General features: G+C 41.5%; 1 protein-coding gene across 1 annotated transcript in view; it reads left to right on the forward strand.

The window, feature by feature from the left end:
* The window catches only part of LOC112075319 (angiopoietin-2), a 46704-nt gene that overhangs the window by 1540 nt on the left and 23347 nt on the right, over nucleotides 1-21817 (forward strand). Inside the window, 2 exon segments of the mRNA XM_070440866.1 lie at nucleotides 4858-5087; nucleotides 5978-6098. Coding sequence (XP_070296967.1) covers nucleotides 4858-5087; nucleotides 5978-6098 — 351 coding nt within the window.

The raw sequence follows: 21817 nt of genomic DNA on the forward strand, positions 1-21817 counted from the left end.
GGAGAGAGATGGGATGAAGACTTAGTGTTTCTTCTAGGCTTCGATGTCTTTTCAAAAAAATAACTGGGAGCGTTCAGTGGAGAAGTTGTTTCCCAGATTGTCTAGGTGGAAATGGTTGCTGATCCAGCTTCTTTATAGGGGGTAGGGTGCTGGTAGCCAATAATGTAGCTGCCTCTACCCTGTAGCACAGACTAATGCTTTTACAAGAGCTCAAAGGACCCTTGTCAATTTCTCATGGTCTGGACAACATTATATTAAATCTGCAGCCCAGTACGTGCCACTGCACGAGGGTGGGCAAGGTCTGGTGGACATTTCTTCTAGGATCATGGCTTTTCCGGCTTCAAGCGGCCCAGAGACTGTTGTACAGTGACGGTTCTAGCTGGGTGGATACATCCTGTACATTGATGAGGAGAGCGGGCTGTTTGGGCTTCAACAAGCATCTTTTCCTCTGAAAGCTAGAGGGGGTGATTTGCCCGACTCCATTCTATGAGGCTGTTATACAGGCTTGGAGAGTTTCCTCTGAAAGCTGGAGGGGGTGATTTGTCTGACCCGACTCCATTCTATGAGTCTGTTATACAGGCTTGGAGAGTGTCCTCTGAAAGCTAGAGTGTTGCAAACTATTACAGCTCTAAAGTGTCAAAACGTCCCTCAGTGTAACTGTTAAAATTCTAATGACAAAAATGTTTTTAAAATGTAGAAATTCATCCCCCCCAGAATATAAATGAACACACATAGCATAATTGTGTTCGTGTTTGCGACAATATATAGAATAATCGGGGATATATTGTATCTAAAAAAAATATTTCAAAACTTGAATAACTTTTGTCTGGACTTTTTTTGCGCTTCATCAATGTCATTCACTATTACCAAAGGTAAAAAGCCATTTGAAAGCGTATCACATGATGGTAATCATGTGACAGTGTGTGACATCACAAAGAAGACCCTTTGAAGATCAATGTGATGAGGTGAGTAAATCTCTCTGAAATATTTCACCATTTCCCCCTCTAGTAACCTTTGTAACAAAAACACATATTGTTCAGTACAACATAGAAAACATACTTTTAATGTTAGTATTTTATAAAAAGCTTTATATTAAATATGAAAAGTAAGGATAATCTTCATAGGTCAAGGTCATTACTTTATAGTGGCCAAGGAACTGCTTGTTAAATATGTTTATGTATGAAATACGTCCTTCAGTACAACACATGTTTCATGTTATACCACAATGTCCCCCGTTATGCTGAATGACAGTAGCTTTGATATCCCATGTTTTCACTAGTTTACAACATTTAANAAGAGCCTCTTTTTTACAACACTGCCATCCAGCCCCATGCTATGGGTTCAGCCAGCCTACSTTCATGCCTGTTAGGTGTGGGGTGTACTAAGATGGGTCATCTGATGCGGAGCAGGAGCAGATCATTGGAGGAGCTGGGACAAAGAGCGGGGCTCCGATCATCTGGCCTACTGAGGAAGGTCGTAGCTGAGGTCTGCGATTCCTTGTCAGTACTGCATCAGCAGTATATGACTGATACCCCCAACTCTGATCGGAGGACGGAGGGCCTGGATTACGAGTAACGGGTCATAGACGAGACGTGTACATTTGGTGTCCGAAGGCCATTCATTTAACATAAAAAAATAAATATATATAAATATAATATTAAATCACTCAACTCTTACCCTTCTTTTGCCCCAGAAATATTTGTGTTGCAAACTACTAAAGCTCTAAAGCGTCAAAAAGTCCCTCAGAGTCACTGTCCTGGTTAAAATTCTAATGACAAAAATGTTTTTAAAATGTAGAAATTCATCCCAAAAAAATGAACACACATAGCATAATTGTTTTCGTGTTTGCAACAATATATAGAATAATCGGCGACATATTGTATCTAAAAAAAATATTTAAAAACTTGAATAAATTTTGTCTGGACTTTTTTGCGCTTCATCAATGTCATTCACTATTACCAAAGGTAAAAAGCCATTTTAAAGCGTATCAGATGATGGTAATCATGTGACAGTGTGTGACATCACAAAGAAGACCCATTGAAGATCAATGTGATGAGGTGAGTAAATCTCTCTGAAATATTTCACCATTTCCCCCTCTAGCAACCTTTGTAACAAAAACACATGTCCTTCAGTACAACATAGAACACATACTTTTAATGTTAGTATTTCATAAAAAGCTATATTAAATATGAAAAGTAAGGATAATCTTCATAGGTCAAGGTCATTACGTTATAGTGGCCAAGGAACTGCTTGTTAAATATGTTTATGTATGAAATACGTCCTTCAGCACAACACATGTTTCATGTTATACCACAATGTCCCCCGTTATGCTGAATGACAGTAGCTTTGATATCCCATGTTTTCACTAGTTTACAACATTTAATCACGCAATTCATATTTACTTGTTGTATGAATACTGAATATTATCATTTTAAACTATTTGAAGGTATTTCAAGGCGCCTTATCTTTATACTGTAGATGCCGTTGTCTAATAAGGAGAGGGCTGCACAGCACAGACAAGTGTTGCCGCCGGCTCAAATTATAGTAAAGGGATTATTATTAACATTAGCAATGAAAAAGTAACAAAATATGTNACAACACATGTTTCATGTTATACCACAATGTCCCCCGTTATGCTGAATGACAGTAGCTTTGATATCCCATGTTTTCACTAGTTTACAACATTTAATCACGCAATTCATATTTACTTGTTGTATGAATACTGAATATTATCATTTTAAACTATTTGAAGGTATTTCAAGGCGCCTTATCTTTATACTGTAGATGCCGTTGTCTAATAAGGAGAGGGCTGCACAGCACAGACAAGTGTTGCCGCCGGCTCAAATTATAGTAAAGGGATTATTATTAACATTAGCAATGAAAAAGTAACAAAATATGTTTGAGAGAGAAAGGGAGAGGGAGTTGATTTAACGTTTAAACTTTGATTATGTGTTATGATTGTATAGCCAACTATTAATAGACTACTAATAACATTTAACAGAAATGCAAATCCTATCCTGTGCCAGTGTCATAACTATTARGTTTTGGTGTTTCAGKGAWRAYAGAAAGATGTCAARCCTGATCATCCACCGATCCAAACAACGACACAATCTGACGCTGAAAAAGAGGGGAAAACATTTAGATTCAATCAGGGTACGTTAGTTTTTGRATTGTCTAGGGTTTTTGTATGTCTAGGGTTTTGCAGGTCTAGGTGATTTGTATGTCTATGGTGGCCTGATATGGTTCCCAATCATATTGGGACAGCAGCTGTTTATCGTTGTCTCTGATTGGGGATCATATTTAGATAGCCATTTTCCCTTTTCCCTTTGGTGTTCGTGGGTTCTTGTTCTATATTTAGTTGCCTGTCTYCACTATTCATATTAGCTTCACGGTTCGTTTTGTTGTTTTGTTAGTTTGTTCAGTGTTTCATTCTTTTAATAAATATAGAATGTACGCATACACCGCTGCACCTTGGTCCGAGTCATACGACGGACTTGACAGTGGGGTTGTTTCTAAGGGAGTGGGCTCACAATTTTGCCTAAGAACACGGCCATGAATAAAAAATGGTACCAACGCATCCGAGAGCAACTTCTCCCAACCGTCCAGGAACAGTTTGGTGACGAACAACGCCTTTTCCAGCATGATGGAGCACCTTGCCATAAGGCAAAAGTGATAACTAAGTGGCACGGGGAACAAAACATCGTTATTTTGGGTCCATGGCCAGGAAACTCCCCAGACCATAATCCCATTGAGAACTTGTGGTCAATCCTCAAGAGGCGGATGGACAAACAAAGGGCGGATTACAGAGGTCTTGAAAAAGAAGGGTCAACAATGAAAATATTGACTCTTTGCATCAACTTTATGTAATTGTCAATAAAAGCCTTTGACACTTATGAAATGCTTGTAATTATACTTCAGTATTCCATAGTAACATCTGACAAAAAATATCTAAAGATACTGAAGCAGCAAACTTTGTGGAAATTAATATTTGTGTCATTCTCAAAACTTTTGGCCACGACTGTATATTCATTTGAATCACAATAAAAAATGATTTATTGGCTTTATTCTTGAATATAACTAATATAAGGGCATAGGTGACACTCTAATGAACATAAAAAGCCTTTTAGGGAAATGGAATTGCTGTTTTATTATTTTGCTACTTTGAAAACTTGTCTTTGACCCATTGATCTGTTTATGAGTTTATGGGTCATTCAGGGGTTGTTGTGTTTCGTTACTGTGGAGGAAGATTTAGTGTTGTATTTTTAATTGATGTGTAACCATGGTTGTGTTTGTTTGAGTGTTTTACGTGTTGTGGGTTCCCAAACTCTCTCTCTCTCTCTCTCTCTCTCGGTCTCTCTCTCTCTCTTAGGAAGTGCAGCTCAGTTTCCACCTCATTTTGTTTTCAGTGTGCACATAACCTGTCTTCTCTTGAAAGCCAGGTCTGCCTACGGTGACCTTTCTCAATAGCAAGGCTATGCTCCCTGAGTCTGTACATAGTCAAAGCTTTCCTTAAGTTTTGGTCAGTAACAGGGGTCAGTTATTCTGCCACTGTGTACTGTCTGTTTAGGACCAAATAGCATTCTAGTTTGTTCAGTTTTTTGTTAATTCTTGGTTGATGAGGCAGACCCCAGAACTCACAACCATGAAGGGCAATGGGTTCTATAACTCACTCTCTCTCTTCTCTCCCTCTCTCCCCCTCCATCTCTCTCTCCCTCTCTCCCCCTCCATCTCTCTCTCCCTCTCTCCCCGTCCATCTCTCTCTCTCTCCCCCTCCATCTCTCTCTCTTTCTCTCTCTCTCTTTCTCTCTCTCTTTCTCTCTCTCTTTCTTTCTCTCTCTCTTTCTTTCTCTCTTTTAGTTTGCTAGAGCAGAGGTTTTCAGTTTTAGAGGCCAGGCACGTTAAGGAGCTCCAGGGTCTACAGAGGGAAAGACAGCAGCTGCAGGACATGCTGGAGAGACAGAGGCGCCTGGTCACCCAGCTACAGGGAGAGCTGGGGTCCTCCACACACAACAGCTCACTACTGCAGAAACAGCAAGCTATACTGACTGACACAGTGCAGCAGCTGCTAGCCATGGTCACCCACTGCAATGGTGAGAGAGATCTACCGCGAATATGTTTGTTAAATGGAAGTAATGAAAGCATTTTATGAGATTTTCCACTGAGTATGGTTTTTAGTCCATGATTAGGATAAACCCTATCTTCTTTATACTGATCGCCCTCTCTACCCAGATATAACCCAGTACATAGTCATTATCCTGAATGTATCCCTCTTACCCAGATTACCCAGTGCATAGTCATTATCCTGATGATATCCCTCCTACCCAGAACATAGTCATTATCCTGAATGATATCCTCTCTACCAGAATATACCAGTGCATAGTCATTTATCCTGAATGATATCCCTCTCTACCCAGAAAATAGTCATTATCCTGAATGATATCCCTCTCTACCCAGATATACCCAGATGACATGTCATTATCCTGAATGATATCCCTCTCTACCAGAATATACCCAGTGCATAGTCATTATCCTGAATGATATCCCTCTCTACCCAGAACATAGTCATTATCCTGAATGCTATCCCTCTCTACCCAGATATACCCAGTGCATAGTCATTATCCTGAATGATATCCCTCTCTACCAGACATAGTCATTATCCTGATGCTATTCCTCTCTACCCAGATATACCCTGCATAGTCATTATCCTAGATGATATCCCTCTCTACCCGTGCATAGTCATTTCCTGAATGATATCCCTCTACCCAACATAGTCATTATCTGAATGCTATCCCTCTCTACCCAGTACATAGTCATTATCCTGAATGCTATCCCTCTCTACCCAGATATACCCAGTACATAGTCATTGTCCTGAATGCTATCCCCTCTTACCCAGATATACCAGTACATAGCATTATCCTGAATGCTGTCCCTCTCTACCCAGTACATAGTCATTATCCTGAATGCTATCCCTCTCTACCCGATATACCAACTAACACCAAAGACGAGCCAGTGATCTTCAGAAACTGTGCTGAAATCTTCAGATCTGGGCTCACAGAGAATGGTGTCCACAGCATACGACCCCCCACTCTACCCGCACAGTTAAGGTAAGGGGTTACGCCCCAAACTCAACCCGGAGAGTTAAGGGGTTACGACCCCCAACACTACCTGCACAGTTAAGGTAAGGGGTTAACGACCCCACAACCATACTATGCCACACAGTTAAGGTAAGGGTTACGACCCAAACTCAACCCGGAGAGTTAAGGGGTTACGACCTCCCAACTCTACTCGCACACAGTTAAGATGGTAGAGGGTTACGACCCAACTCTACCACACAGTTAGGTAAGGGGTTACGACCCCGCAACTCTATCGCACAGAAAAGGTAGGGGTTACGACCCCCCAACTCTACCCACCTAAGTATATTTACTTCAACCGTCACCAGTTAAGGTAAGGGTTACGACCCCACTCGAATTCTCCCTCACAGATTAAGGTAAGGGGTTACGACCCCCACTCTACCGCACCAGTTATCTACCCGCACAGTTAAGGTAAGGGGTTACGACCCAACTCTACCCACAGTATCTACCCGCACGTTAAGTAAGGTTCACCACCCAGCTCCGCCACAGTTCATACCGCACAGTTAAGGTAAGGGGTTACGACCCCCAACTCTACCGCACATTATTTCCCGCACAGTTAAGGTAAGGGGTTACGACCCCCCACACTACAGAGTGTTTTAATGTAATACATTAGAGAGGGGGAGAATGACAGGTGTTTTTAATTGTATATATTGAGAGGGGGAGAATGACAGTGTTTAATGTATACATTAGAGAGGGGGAGAATGACAGAGTGTTTTAATGTAAATTAGAGAGGGGGAGAATGACAGAGTGTTTTAATGTAATACATTAGGCAGGGGGAGAATGACAGAGTGTTTTAATGTCAGTTTGACGATTAGTAGAAGGGGAGGAATGGACAGAGTGTTTTAATGTAGTACATTAGAGAGGGGAGAATGACAGATTGTTTTATGTATATTTGAGAGGGGGAGAATGACAGTGTTTTAAATGTAATACATTAGAGAGGGGACGAATGACAGAGTGTTTTAATGTAATACATTAAGAGGGGGAGAATGACGAAGTGTTTTTAATGTGTTTAAGTTACATATGAGAGGAGTCTTTAATTAATATTAGAGGGGAGAATGTCAGAGTGTTTTAATGTAATACATTAGAGAGGGGGAGAATGACAGAGTGTTTTTAATGTAATACATTAGAGGGGGGAGAATGACAGAGTGTTTTAATGTATACATTAGAAGGGGGAGAATGACAGAGTGTTTTAATGTAATACATTAGAGGGGGAGAATGACGCGTGTTTTAATGTAACTTATTAGAGAGGGGAGAATGCAGATTGTTTTAATGTTACATTAGAGAGGAGGAGAATGACAGAGTGTTTTAATGTAATACATTAGAGAGGGGGAGAATGACGAAGAGTGTTTTAATGTATACATTAGAGGGGGGAGACTGACAGATTGTTTTAATGTAATACATTAGAGAGGGGATGACGAGTTTTTATGTATAATTGACGAGGGAAGATGACGATGTTTTTATGTAATACATTAGAGAGGGGGAGAATGACAGAGTGTTTTTAATGTATACATTAGAGAGGGGGAGAATGACAGAGGTTTTAATGTAATACATTAGAGAGGGGGAGAATGAAGAGTGTTTAATGTACTATATTAGAGAGGGAGGAATGACAGTGGTTTTAATGTAGTACATTAGAGAGGGGGAGAATGACAGAGTGTTTTAATGTAGTACATTAAGAGGGGGAGAATGACAGAGTGTTTTAATGTAATACATAGGGGAGAATGACAGAGTTTTAATGTAATATTAGAGAAGGCGAGAATGACAGAGTGTTTTAATGTAATACTTAGAGCAGGGGGAGAATGACAGAGTGTTTTAATGTAATCTATTAGAGAGGGGGAGAATGACAGATCGTGTTTTAATAATACATTAGAGAGGGAGAATGACAGTGTTTTAATGTAATTATTAGAGAGGGGGAGATGACCAGATTGTTTTAATAGTATAATATTCAGCAGAGGGGAGAGAATGACAGAGTGTTTAATTACTATATCAGAGAAGGGGGGAATGACAGCATGTTTTTAATGTTAATACATTAGAGAGGGAGCGAGAGTAGTTTATATGTAATACTATTCAGGAGGGGAGAATGACAGATTGTTTTATGTACAATTAGAGAGGGGGGAGATGACGAGTATTTTTAATGTAATACATTAGAGAGGGGGAGAATGGACAGAGTGTTTTAATGTAGTACATTAGGAAGGGGAGAATGACAGAGTGTTTTAATGTAATAATTAGAGAGGGGGAGAATGACAGAGTGTTTTAATGTAATACATTAGAGAGGGGGGAGATGACAGAGTGTTTTAATGTAATACATTAGAGAGGGGGAGAGATGACAGAGTGTTTTAATGTAGTACATTAGGAAGGGGGAGAATTACAGAGTGTTTTAATGTAGTACATAGAGAGGGGGAGAATGACAGAGTGTTTTAATGATTTACATTAGAGAGGGGGAGAATGACAGAGTGTTTAATGTTAAGTACATTAGAGAGGGGGGAGAATGACAGAGTGTTTTAATGTATACATATTAGAGAGGGGGAATGACAAGAGTGTTTTAATGTAATACATTAGAGAGGGGAGAATGACAGAGTGTTTTAATGTAACATTAGAGAGGGCGAGAATGACAGAGTGTTTTAATGTAATACATTAGAGAGGGGAGAATGACAGATGTTTTTAATGTAATACATTAGAGAGGGGAGAATGACAGAGTGTTTTAATGTAATACATTAGAGAGGGGAGAATGACAGAGTGTTTTAATGTAATACATTAGAGAGGGGAGATGACAGAGTGTTTTAGTAATACATTAGAGAGGGGAGAAGACAGAGTGTTTAATGTAATACATTAGAGAGGGGGAGAATGACAGAGTGTTTTAATGTAATATCATTAGAGAGGGGAGAATGACAGATGTTTTAATGTAATACATTAGAGAGGAGGAGAATGACAGAGTGTTTTAATGTATAATTAGAGAGAGGGGGAATGACAGAGTGTTTAATGTAATACATTAGAGAGGGGGAGAATGACAGAGTGTTTTAATGTAATACAATTAGAGAGGGGGAGAATGACAGAGTGTTTTAATGTAATACTAGAGAGGAGGAGAATGACAGAGTGTTTTAATGTAATAATTAGAGAGGGGGAGAATGACAGAGTGTTTTAATGTATACATTAGAGAGGGGGAGAATGACAGAGTGTTTTAATGTAATCATTAGAGAGGGGGAGAATGACAGAGTGTTTTAATGTAATATATTAGAGAGGGGGAGAATGACAGAGTGTTTTAATGTAGTACATTAGAGAGGGGGAGAATGACAGAGTGTTTTAATGATATATATTAGAGAGAGGGGGAGAATGACAGAGTGTTTAATGTAATTATACATTAGAGAGGGGGAGAATGACAGAGTGTTTTAATGTAATACTTAGAGAGGGGAGAGAATGAGAGGTGTTTTAATGTAATACATTGAGGGGAGAATGACAGAGTGTTTAATTATCATTAGAGAGGGGGAGAATGACAGCGAGTGTTTTAATGTAATACATTAGAGAGGTGGAGAATGACAGAGTTGTTTTAATGTAATACATTAGAGAGGGGGAGAAATGACAGATGTTTTAATGTAATACATTAGAGGGGAGAAATGCAGAGTGTTTTATGTAGACTTAGCAGAGGGAATGACAGAGTGTTTTAATTAATACATTAGAGAGGGGAAGACATGACAGAGTGTTTTAATGTAATACATTAGAGAGGGGGAGTGACAGAGTGTTTTATGTAATACATTAGATGCGGGCCGAGAATGACAGAGGGAAATGTCGAGACGCCTACAATTACAAGAGCTCAGTCCAGCCCATCTCCGCTTCACAGTCTGAAGACAAGACACATCGCTGGCACAGACTTAGAGAGGCCTGGACCTCTTAGAGAAATACTGTGGGAAATTGGTGTTTTGTTATTCATAGCTTTTTCACAAACTCTACTTTCTCTCTGTCTCGCTCTCTCTCTCTCGCTCTTTCTCTCTCTCTCTCTCTTCTCTCTCTCTCTCTCTCTCTCTCTCTCTCTCTCTCTCTCTTCTCTCTCTCTCTCTCTCTCTCTTCTTCTCTCTCTCTTCTCTCTCTCTCTCTCTCTCTCTCTCTCTCTCTCTCTTCTCTCTCCTTCTCTCTCTCTCTCTCTTGTACTGTCTCTGTCTCTGTCTCCTTCTCTGTCTCTCTCTCTCTCTCACTGCTGTATGTCTGTCTCCTCTCTCTCCTCTGTCTCTCTCTCTCTCTCTCTCCTCTGCCTCCTCTGCCTCTCTCATCTGTCTCTCACTCCCTGTCTCTCTCTCTGTCTCTCCTCCTTCTGTCTCTGTCAAATTCAAATTCAAATTCAAGCTGCTTTATTGGCATGAAAAACATTGTCTCTGTCTATTCTCTGTCTCGTCTCTCTCTTGTACTTCTCCTGTCCCTCTCCTCTCCGTCTCCTTCTCTTCCTCTCCTCTCTCTCCTCTCTTGTCTTCCTCTCTTGCTCTCTCTGCTCTCTATGTATCTCTCTCTCCTGTCCTCTCTCTCTCTGTCTCTCTCTGTCTCTCTCTCTCTCTCTCTGTACTGACCAGGGACCATTGGGTACAGGTACTATTTGCGTCACCCCGGTGCTTTCAATCTCTGTCTGCCATCCAACCATTAAGCTTCATGGCAGACTCTCTACACACCAACACACACCCAACAACACACACACACACACACACACCACACACCACCACACCACACACCACACACCACACACACACACACACACAACCCACACACACACACACACCACACACCACCACACAACACACACAACACACACACTCTCTCTCTACATCTAGCCCCATGCCAGGCAGCAAGCTGGGTGACTGCTGCAGTAAACTGGAGCAGGTTTCAATTGCCCTATTCTTAATGTAGAGTGTGTGTTTAAATGTGTGCGTCTGTTTGTGTGTAACGGGGCCCAATGAGACAAAATCACATATTTGTGTGAGATGCAGTTGGAAGGACTAAGCCGTCTGTGATGATAAAACGACTGACTAATGAAAACAAACCGCTGTGACAAAGTGAGTTTTTCTGGCGTGGAGGTTTTAATCAAGCACAAACGGCATGGACGTTTAGCAAACAAGTTTTAATCACGAGTTGCTTTCTAAAAAAGCCTCTCGTAAATCTGGCCAGGGTATAATAAACGCCTTGGTTGTTGACGCATTTTGACGCTGCCATGGTTACCAGCTATATAACAGCTTGTTGGTCATTTTGATTATCTTGTTCCACAGATATCATCGTTGGTTTGAACCTGCTTCATGAAATACACACATTACTGACATTCTAACACAGTTATAAAGTTAGAATATAAAACAGGATATTAGATAAGGATGCTGATGTAATCCTGTACAATTATATTTATTTATATCATATATTATAGCATATTTCATGAAATGTACTTTTCTTTGAGAAAAATAAAAACACATACCAAAAAAAATTCAACAACAATTGCATATGATTACCAGCGTAAAATCCTTTTAAAAAACATTATTTCTATGAAATGTGATGAGCTCGCGGCAGCATTATAACACAATAGATTTGCCCCTGAATGGCTCTGTCTTATGCCTGTGACTATATCCAGAACAGAACTGGTCAGCCCTCTTTAGGGAATTGGATTTCTTCCAAAATAATCTATTTAAAAACCTATTTAAAAAATCTATTTAAAAACCTATTTAAAAAATCTATTTAAAAACCTATTTAAAAAATCTATTTCAGGTCCCATGGTCTGAATTCAGAATATTGGTTAAAAGAACCTAGGACCACAGTCTTGGTGTGAATATCGTACAATTCGTCCAACAATGACACGCCATCCCCTTAAGTAGTGAAATAGTGTACTTCTGTTGAACAGGGACGATAGGTTGCTCATCAAAAGTAATGCATTTTATACGGTACAAGGTGCATTTGGGACTAAGCCCTGGTCTTGTCAGATAATAACCATAGTATATTCTTATTTTCCTTTTCCAAGTTTTTGTAAAAGGCTCCGACGTATTTGACCTTGCGTGGGGAATGGAGGCCTCCTCTGGGAAAGAACTGGAAACGCTGAACACATTTCTCATAGAGAGAACACACAGGGAAGTTGTCCACCTCTGTCACAGGTGGTGTGTCTCCACTGTAGGGGTCTGGGATTTAGACGGAATGTTGTTTTGTATCCTAGCAACACAAAAATACAGAAGGTTTTGTTGTGGTCATTTGAGTAAAGTTGGGTTCTGGACTTCAGAGATGTTACTGTTATGTCAATATGATGTTAATAGGATGTCAATATACTGTTGCTATGGCCCTCCCTTATCTCACCTCATTTGCTCACATTGTATATAGACTTGTTTTTCTACTGTATTATTGACTGTATGTTTGTTTTACTCCATGTGTAACTCTGTGTTGTTGTATGTGTCGAACTGCTTTGCTTTATCTTGGCCAGGTCGCAATTGTAAATGAGAACTTGCTCTCAACTGGCCTACCTGGTTAAATAAAGGGGAAATAAATACTGTGATGTCAATCTGATGTTACTATGACGTCAGTATGATGTTTGTATGATTGACCATGATGTTAATATGATGTTACTGTGATGTTACTATGATGTCAATCTGATGTTCTAGGATGTTACTATGATGTATATGCTGATGTCAAATGATGTTTCAATATGATGGTTGTAATGATGTGTATGCTGTCTCTAGGGATGTGATATGCTGTTGCTATTGATGTCAATCAGATGTTACTATGATGTCAATATGATGTTGCTATGATGTCAATATGCTGTGCTATGAATGTCAATATCTGTTGCTATGATTCAATCAGATGTTACTATGAGTATGATGTTGCTTAATGAATAGTGTGTGCTATTGATGTCATATGCTGTTGCTATGATGTCAATCAATGTACTATGATGTTGCTATGATGTCATTCTGATGTACTATGATGTTACTAGGATGTCAATCTGATGTTACTATGATGTCAATATGCTGTTGCTATGATGTTCATATGCTGTTGCTATGATGTCATCAGATGTTACTATGATGTCAATTGATGTTGCTATGATGTCAATCTGTGCTGTTAATGATGTCAATGATGCTTGTTGCTATGATGTCAATCATGTGTTGATTGATGTTGCTATGATGTCAATCTGATGTTACTACTGATGTTACTGGATGTCCATCTGATGTTACTATTGATGTTACTTAGATGTCAATCTGATGTTACTATGATGTTACTGCGATGTCAATTGATGTTACTATGATGTCAATGATGCTGTTACTATGATTTCAATATGCTGTTGCTATGCTTTTCTGTGATGTTACTATGATGTCAATCTGATGTTACTATGCTGTCAATATGGTGTTACTATGATGTTACTATGCTGTTACTATGGTGTTACTCTGATGTCAATATGTTACTATGGTGTTACTATGATGTTGCTATGCTGTCAATATGATGTTGCTATGATGTTACTTTGGTGTTACTATGATGTAAATATGATGTCACGATGATGTAAATATGATGTTACTATGATGTCACTATGATGTAAATATGATGTCACTATGATCAATCAATCAATCAAATGTATTTATATAGCCCTTCGTACATCAGCTGATATCTCAAAGTGCTGTACAGAAACCCAGCCTAAAACCCCAAACGGCAAGCAATGCAGGTGTAGATGCACGGTGGCTAGGAAAAACTCACTAGAAAGGCCAAAACCTAGGAAGAAACCTAGAGAGGAACCAGGCTATGAGGGGTGGCCAGTCCTCTTCTGGTGGAAATTATAAAAGAACATGGCCAAGATGTTCAAATGTTCATAGATGACCAGCAGGGTCAAATAATAATAATCACAGTGGTTGTAGAGGGTGCAGCAAGTCAGCACCTCAGGAGTAAATGTCAGATGGCTTTTCATTCATTCAGAGTTTGAGACAGCAGGTGCGGTGGAGAGAAAGAGAGAGAAAGACGACTGTCAGCGAGACTGAGTCACATACCCTGCTGTGCCTCATGGCACGTCTAAAGGCTCTGCGGCTATACAACACAACCACACGTACAATCTGTATTTCCCCTCTCTCCTGCCTCCTCCGTACACAGATTATACGTACTATACATACTCTCCCACTAATTTGACTATTCAACGAGAAGCAGTGCGCATGCTGTCCTCTAAGAGGATTAATGTAATATATTAGAGAGGCGGGGAGAATGACAGGTGTTTTTTAATGTAATACATTAAGAGGGGGAGAAGACAGAGTGTTTTAAATGTAATAGCATTAGAAGGGGGAGAAATGACAGAGTGTTTTAATGTAATATCCTTAGAATGCAGGGGGAGCATGAAGAGTGTTTTATGTAATACATTAGAGAGGGGGAGAATGACGAGTGTTTTAATGGTAATACATTAAGATGAGGGGGAGAAATGACAGAGGTGTTTTTAATGTATACATTAGAGAGGGGAGAATGGAACAGAGTGTTTTAATGTAATACATTAGAGAGGGGGAGAATGGACAGCGTGTTTTAATGTAGTACATTAGAGAGGGGGAGAATGCAGAGTGTTTTAATGTCTACATTAGAGTAGGGGAAGAATGACGAAGTGTTTAATGTAATACATTAGAGAGGGGGAAGAAATGACAGAGTGTTTTAAATGTATACCATTAGAGAGGGGGAGAATGACAGAGTGGAAATGTCTGAGAGCTACAATTTAATCAAGAGGCTCAGTTCCAGCCACTCTCCGCTCCCTCACAGTCTGAAATGACAAACACCTCGCTGGCACAGACTTAGAGAGGCCTGGACCTCTTCAGAGAAATATACTGGTGGAAATTTGGTGTTTTGTTATTCTAGCTTTTTCACAAACTCTACTTTCTCTCTGTCTGTCCTCTCTCTCTTCTGCTCTTCTCTCTCTCTCTCTCTCCTCTCTTCTCTCTCTCTCTCTCTCTCTCTCTCTCTCTCTCTCTCTCTCTCTCTCTCTCTCTCTCTCTCTCTCTCTCTCTGCTCTCTCTCTCTTCTCTCTCTCTCCTCTCTCTCTCTCTCTCCTCTCTCTCTCTCTCTCTCTCTCTCTCTCTCTCTTCTCTTCCTCTGTCTCTGTCCTCTTCTCTTCCTCTCTCTCCTCTCTCTCTCCTGTCTTTTTTCTGCTCTCTCTCTCTCTGTCCTCTTCTCTCTCCTGTCTCTCTCTCTCATATCTCTCTCTTCTCGCTCTCTCGCTCTCTGTCCTCTCTCATCTGTCTCTCAATCGTCTCCTGTCTCCTCTCTCTCTGTCTTACTCCCTGTCTCTGTCAATTCAAATTCAAATTCTACGCTGCTTTATTGGCTGAAACCATTGTCTCTGTCTATCTCTGTCTGTCTCTCCTCCTCTGTATTTCTGTCCCTCTCTTCTCCGTCTCGTTCTCTCTTCATCTCTTCTCTCTCTCTTCTTGTTCTTCCTCTCTCTGCTTTCTCTCTGTCTTCTCTATGGTATCTCTCTCCCTCTGTCTCCTCTCCTGCTCTGTCCTTCTCTCCTTCTGTCTCTTCTCTCTCTCTCTGTACTGACGCAGGGACATTGGGTACAGGGTACTATTTGCGTCACCCCGGTGCTTTCAATCTCTGTCTGCCATTCCAACCATTAAGCTTCATTGGCAGACGTCTTACACCGACACACGGATTCACACACACGACACACACAGCCCACACACAACACCACACACACCCAACACACACCCACACACCCACACACACACACACACGATACACACACAGCCTGACACCCTCACACACAGCACAACATTTACTGTAACAATCATCCCTCTCTCTCTAACATCCTAGCCCATGCCAGGCAGCAAGCTGGGTGACTGCTGGCAGTAAACTGAGCAGGTTCATTGCCCTATTTTAAATGTAGAGTGTTGTGTTAACTGTGGTGCGTCTGTTTGTGTGTACGGGGCACAATGAGACAAAATCACATATTTTTGTGTGAGATTGCAGTTGGAAGGACTCAGCCGTCTTGTGATGAAAAACGACTGGCCTCATGAAACACACCGCTGTGACAAAGTGAGTTTTTCTGGCGTGGGAGGTTTAATCAAGCACCAACGCTATGGAACGTTTAGCAAACAAGTTTTTTAATCACGAAGTTGCTTTTAAAAAAGCCCTCTCGTAACTCTGGCCAGGGGTATAATAAACGCCCTTGGTTTTGACGGATTTTGACGCTGCATGGTTACCAGCTATATAACAGCTTGTTGTCATTTTGATTATCTTGTTCCACAGATATCCTGTTGGTTTTTTGAACCCTGCTTCATGAATACACACATTACTTGACATTCTAACAGTTATAAAGTTGAAATATAAAACAGGATATTTAGATAAGGATGCTGATGTAATCCTGTACTTATATTTTATTTATATCATATATTATAGCATATTTCATGAATGTCTTTCTTTGAGAAAAATAACAACATCATACCAAAAAAATTCACACAATTGCATATGTTACCAGCGTAATAATCCTTTTAAAAAACATTATTTCTATGAAATGTGATGAGCTCGCGGCAAGCATTAATAACAAATAGATTTGCGCCCTGAATGGCTCTGTCCTTATGCCTGTGCTTATCTCAGAACAGAATGGTAGCCTCTTTAGTGAATGGGATTTCTTCCATAAGTAATCTCTATTGAAAAAACCTAGTTTATAAGTCGAAATCTTTATTTAACACCTATTTTAACAGAAATAGATATCTCTCATTGGTCAATTAAACCCTATTTTAAAAAATTATTCAAGGAATCTCCATGGTCTGAATTCAGAAATCTATGAGTTATACCACCGAACCTAGGAACCATTTATTCTGAACTTCCAAACCGATGGGGACTCCCCTGTCAGTGTTAGAGATTATCGTTTAAACAATTCGTAGTTCCTTATATCTAAATGAACACGCTCTCAGAGTATTTTTTCCCTTAGTAGTGAAAATAGTGTAGGGTTCTTTGTTGATTCGGGGACGTTATAGGTTTGGCTTACAATTCAAAAGATATATGCATTTTTTATTCTGGTTAAAATAGGGGTGTTCTTTATTTTAAATTTAGGGGATAATTGATTTGGTGGTGGATCAAGGGAATAATCAATCATTAGTATCTCCCATAAATGGCAGTGTGCATTGGACCTTCGGCCTTTTCTCGTCAATGTTCTCTTGGATTAAAAAGAGCTCGCAACACGTAGTCTTGAATCCAAGTACTTGCGTGGGGGAATGCGAGGCTTCCTCTGTGGAAAGACAATGGAAACGGCTGCCAACACATTTATCTCTCCACTCTCGGGTGTATATGCAAGAGATACAACCATTGCAGGGAATGTCGTCCGCACCGTCCTGCTTACATTCGTGTTGTTCGTGTTCATGCAACATCTGTAGGGGTCTGGTTGATTTAGACGGAACTGTTAACTGATGTGATTTTGTATTGACCTGAGCATGGCTACTAAATAAATTCTAGCCAATAGATGGGTAATGTGTTTTGTTTGGTTGATGTTCATTTGAGTTTATGAGATATGTGGTTGGTTGGTTTATTTTTTCTTCATCTGGAACTTCAGAGGGAATGTATACAGTTCATTTTCATGGTAACTATTCTGGTCTACATATCATATCTGGATACTACATTGTTAATATCTAATTGTATCAGGATACATTCAGCCATAGCGCTATGTCAATTACTATAGATTTGTCTCTAGTTGGTCATCTTATCCTCTATCCCTCTCATCCTATCATATTTGACTGCTGATTCATTAGACGTTTGTATGTTAATGAGTGCTGTTTGATTTTTCCAGACTGTATTTTGACTAGGTATGTTTTGGGGTTTATATACCAACATCGCAAGTTGTAGACTCTGTGTTGGTTGTATGGGTAGACATCGGAACTAGTCCTTTTATTGGCTTATAATCTTGGATCAGGTCGACCAATCTGATAAATAGCAGACCTGGCTGTTGCTCTCTCTAACTGGACTACTACGTGGTGTGATAATAAAGGTGTAGCCTAGGAATAGCACATGACTAGAATTACTGTGAATGTCATGAGCTGTCTCGATGTCTAATCCTCATGATGGTCCAGTGGAATTTGATGTTCTGTATGATGTTTATCGCATTGATGTTCCACCATGGGATGGTTAATAATAGGAGATGTTACTTACGTGATGGTAGTGGCTTTTTCTAGGATAGGGATAAATGCTCGATCTTCGCTAAGTATGTTAACTGTTACACTTTGATTGTATTGGCTATCCGGTACCATTGTGCTGTTGCTCATTGATGGTCAAGTTTCTGATTGTGTGCGTAACGATTAATGAATCCTACACACGGCCAGGTCTAGAACTCTGTCTACAAAATGGATCAACGGGCTGGTTTTCGGTAATTTATCAAATTATGGTTCACCTATCGGTTTAATTCATATCACATGACGGTTAGTCCTTCCAACTGTCAGATATAGATCTAAAATCTGTTGGTTTGAGTCGTCATAGGCCGTTTACACGCACTACAAATACCTGACACTCGGCTCATCACACATAACCCACCTTCTTACTTTGGAACGTAACTAAATATGGCCTGAACCCTCCTTTGCCTTTTTACTTATCGAGCTAGATGGTCATCCGCATACTGTGGATGCTGGCCTCGGGAATAAGATGTATGAGAGTGCAGGTGGTGGTGCTGTGTGGTGTGATGTGAGTGGGTGTGTGTGTGATGTATTGATGGTGTGTGGTGTGCTGTGTTGGTGTGTGTGTGTTGCGTGTGTGTGTGTGAGTTGGCTTGGTGTGTGTGTTGTGTTGCTGTGATGTTGATCTGGATAGTTGGTATGGGTCGTAGTGCTTGATGATTGGTGTTGATCTTGAGAATAAGGGTGCCTGCCGATTGCACGTATATTAGTGTTGTGTAGATGGCAGCTAGAGAATTTGAAGACTACGGGGGTATTGAGCGACACTTGTATGACTATGGTAACGTCTACTCACTGTAGTACCCGCTAACATGGCCATGGTATCAGTACTAGGGAAGGTATGAGTGTGTGTACTATGATGTTGCTATGCTGTCAATATGATGTTGTATGATGTACTTTGGTGTTATCTATGATGTAAATAGATGTCAGACTGATGTAAATGATGATGTTACTATTGATGTCACCTATGATGTAAATATGATGTATTGATGCAATTCAATCAATACAATGTATTTATAAGCCATTTAACATCAGCGATTCCAAAGTGCTGTACAGAAACCCAAGCCTAAAACCCCAAACGGCAAGCAAGCAGTGTAGAGCACGTGGCTAGGAAAACTCCTAGAAAGGGCAACCCAGGAAGAAACCCTAGAGAGGAACCAGGCTATGAGGGGGGCCAGTCCTCTTTCTGGTGGAATTATAAAAGAACTGGCCAAGATGTTCAAATGTTCAATAGATGACCAGCAGGGTCAAATAATAATAATCACAGTGGTTGTAGAGGGTGCAAGCAGTCAGCACCTCAGGAGTACATGTCAGATGTGCTTCATTCCATCATCAGAGTATTTACCGTACCATGCGGTCTCTAGAAGAGTTGAAAACAGCAGGTCTGGGACAGGTCGCATCGTCGGTGAACAAGGTCAGGGTTCCATAGCCGCAGGCAGACAGTTGAAACTGGAGCAGCAGCACTGCCAGGTGGACTGGGGACAGCAGGAGTCATCATGCCAGGTCGTTCTGAGGCATGGTCCTAGGGTCAGGGTTCCTCCGAGAGAGGAGAGAAAGAGAAGAAAGAGAGAATTAGAGGAGAGCATACTTGAATTCACACAGGACACCGGACAAGACAGGAGAAATACTCCAGATATAACAGACTGACCGCTCCGCCCCCGAAACAACTATTGCAGCAAAATACTGGGAGGCTGAGACAGGAGGGGTCAGGAGACACTGTGCCCGTCGATGATACCCCGGACAGGGCCAAACAGGAAGGATAATACCCCACCACTTTGCAAACACAGCCCCACACCATAGAGGGGATAACTTCAACCACCCCACTTACAATCCCTGAGACAAGGCCGAGTATGCCACAAATCCTCCACCAACGGCACAAACCAAGGGGGGGCGCCACACCAGACAGGAAGATACGTAGTGACTCAACCCCTCAAGTGCGCACCCCTCCCAGGGACGGCAGGAAGAGCACTAGTAGCCAGTTGACTCAGCCCCTTGTAATATGGTCCTGATGCAGAGAATCAGTGCGAGTAGAGGGGGAACCGGCCAGGCAGAGACGCAAGGGCGTTCGTTGCTCCATGTCTATGGGTCCTGGTCAACAGTAGTACCTTATGGGTCCTGGTCAACAGTAGTACCCTATGGGAACCTGGTCAACAGTAGTACACTATGGGTCCTGGTCAACAGTAGTACCCTATGGTCCTGGTAGAAAGCAGTGCACTCTGGGTCCTGTCAGAAGCAGTGCACCTTGGGGTTCCTGGTCAACAGTAGTACTATTGGGTCCTGGTCAACCAGTGTGGCACTATGGGGTCCTGGTCAACAGTAGTACCACTATGGGTCCTGGTGAAGCAGCATCTCTGGGTCTGGTCAACAGTAGTACCCTATGGGTCCTGGTCAACAGTAGTCATATGGGTCCTGGTCAACAGTAGTACTTATGGGTCTGGTCAACAGTAGTACCTTATGGGTCCTGGTAACAGTAGTGACTATGGGTCCTGGTCCAACGTAGTACCCTATGGGTCCTGGTCAACAGGTAGTACCTTACTGGGTCCTGGTCAACAGTAGTCCCCTATGGGTCCTGGTCAACAGTGTACCCTATGGGTCTGGTCCAGTAGAGCACTATGGGTCCTGGTCAACAGTAGTGCCCTATGGGTCCTGGTCAACAGTAGTACGTTATGGTCCTGGTCAACCAGTAGTAACCTATGGGTCCTGGTCAACAGTAGTCCCTATGGGTCCTGGTCAACAGTAAGTACCCCTATGGGTCTGTGTCAACAGTAGTACACTGGGACTGGTCAACAGTAGAGCACTATGGGTCCTGGTCACAGTAGTACCTATGGGTCCTGGTCAACAGTAGTACCCTAGGGTTCCTGGTCAACAGTAGTACCCTATGGGTCCTGGTTCACCGTAACCCTGTGGGTCTGGTCAACAGTAGAGCCTACGGATCCTGGTCAACAGTAACGTACCCTTATGGGTCCTGGTCAACAGTAGTACCCTATGGTCCTGGTCAACAGTAGTACCCCGGTCTGGTCAACAGTAGTCACTATGGGTCCTGGTCAACAGTGTACCCTATGGGTCCTGGTCAACAGTAGTGCAGCTATGGGTCCTGGTCAACAGTAGTACCTATGGGTCCTGGTCACAGTAGTACCTATGGGTCCTGGTCAACAGTAGTACCCTATGGGTCCTGGTCAACAGTAGTACCCTATGGGTCCTGGTCAACAGTAGTACCCTATGGGTCCTGGTCAACAGTAGTAGCCTATGGACCTGGTCAACAGTAGTGCACTATGGGCTGGTCAACAGTCGTGACTATGGGTCCTGGTCAACAGTAGAGCACTATGGTCCTGGTCAACGCAGTGCACTATGGTCCTGGTCAACAGCGTACATATGGGACCTGGTCAACAGCAGTGCATATGGGTCCTGGTCAGAAGCAGTGCACTATGGTCCTGGTCAACAGTAGTACCCCCTATGGGTCCTGGTCAGAAGCAGTGCACTATGGGTACTGGTCAACAGTAGTACCCTATGGGTCCTGGTCAACAGTAGTTTACTATATTGAAAATAGTGTGTCATTGTGGTGTAAGTGCTATG

This window comes from Salvelinus sp. IW2-2015, unplaced genomic scaffold, assembly GCF_002910315.2.
Source record: "Salvelinus sp. IW2-2015 unplaced genomic scaffold, ASM291031v2 Un_scaffold3086, whole genome shotgun sequence".
In the NCBI taxonomy this organism is placed as follows: domain Eukaryota; kingdom Metazoa; phylum Chordata; class Actinopteri; order Salmoniformes; family Salmonidae; genus Salvelinus; species Salvelinus sp. IW2-2015.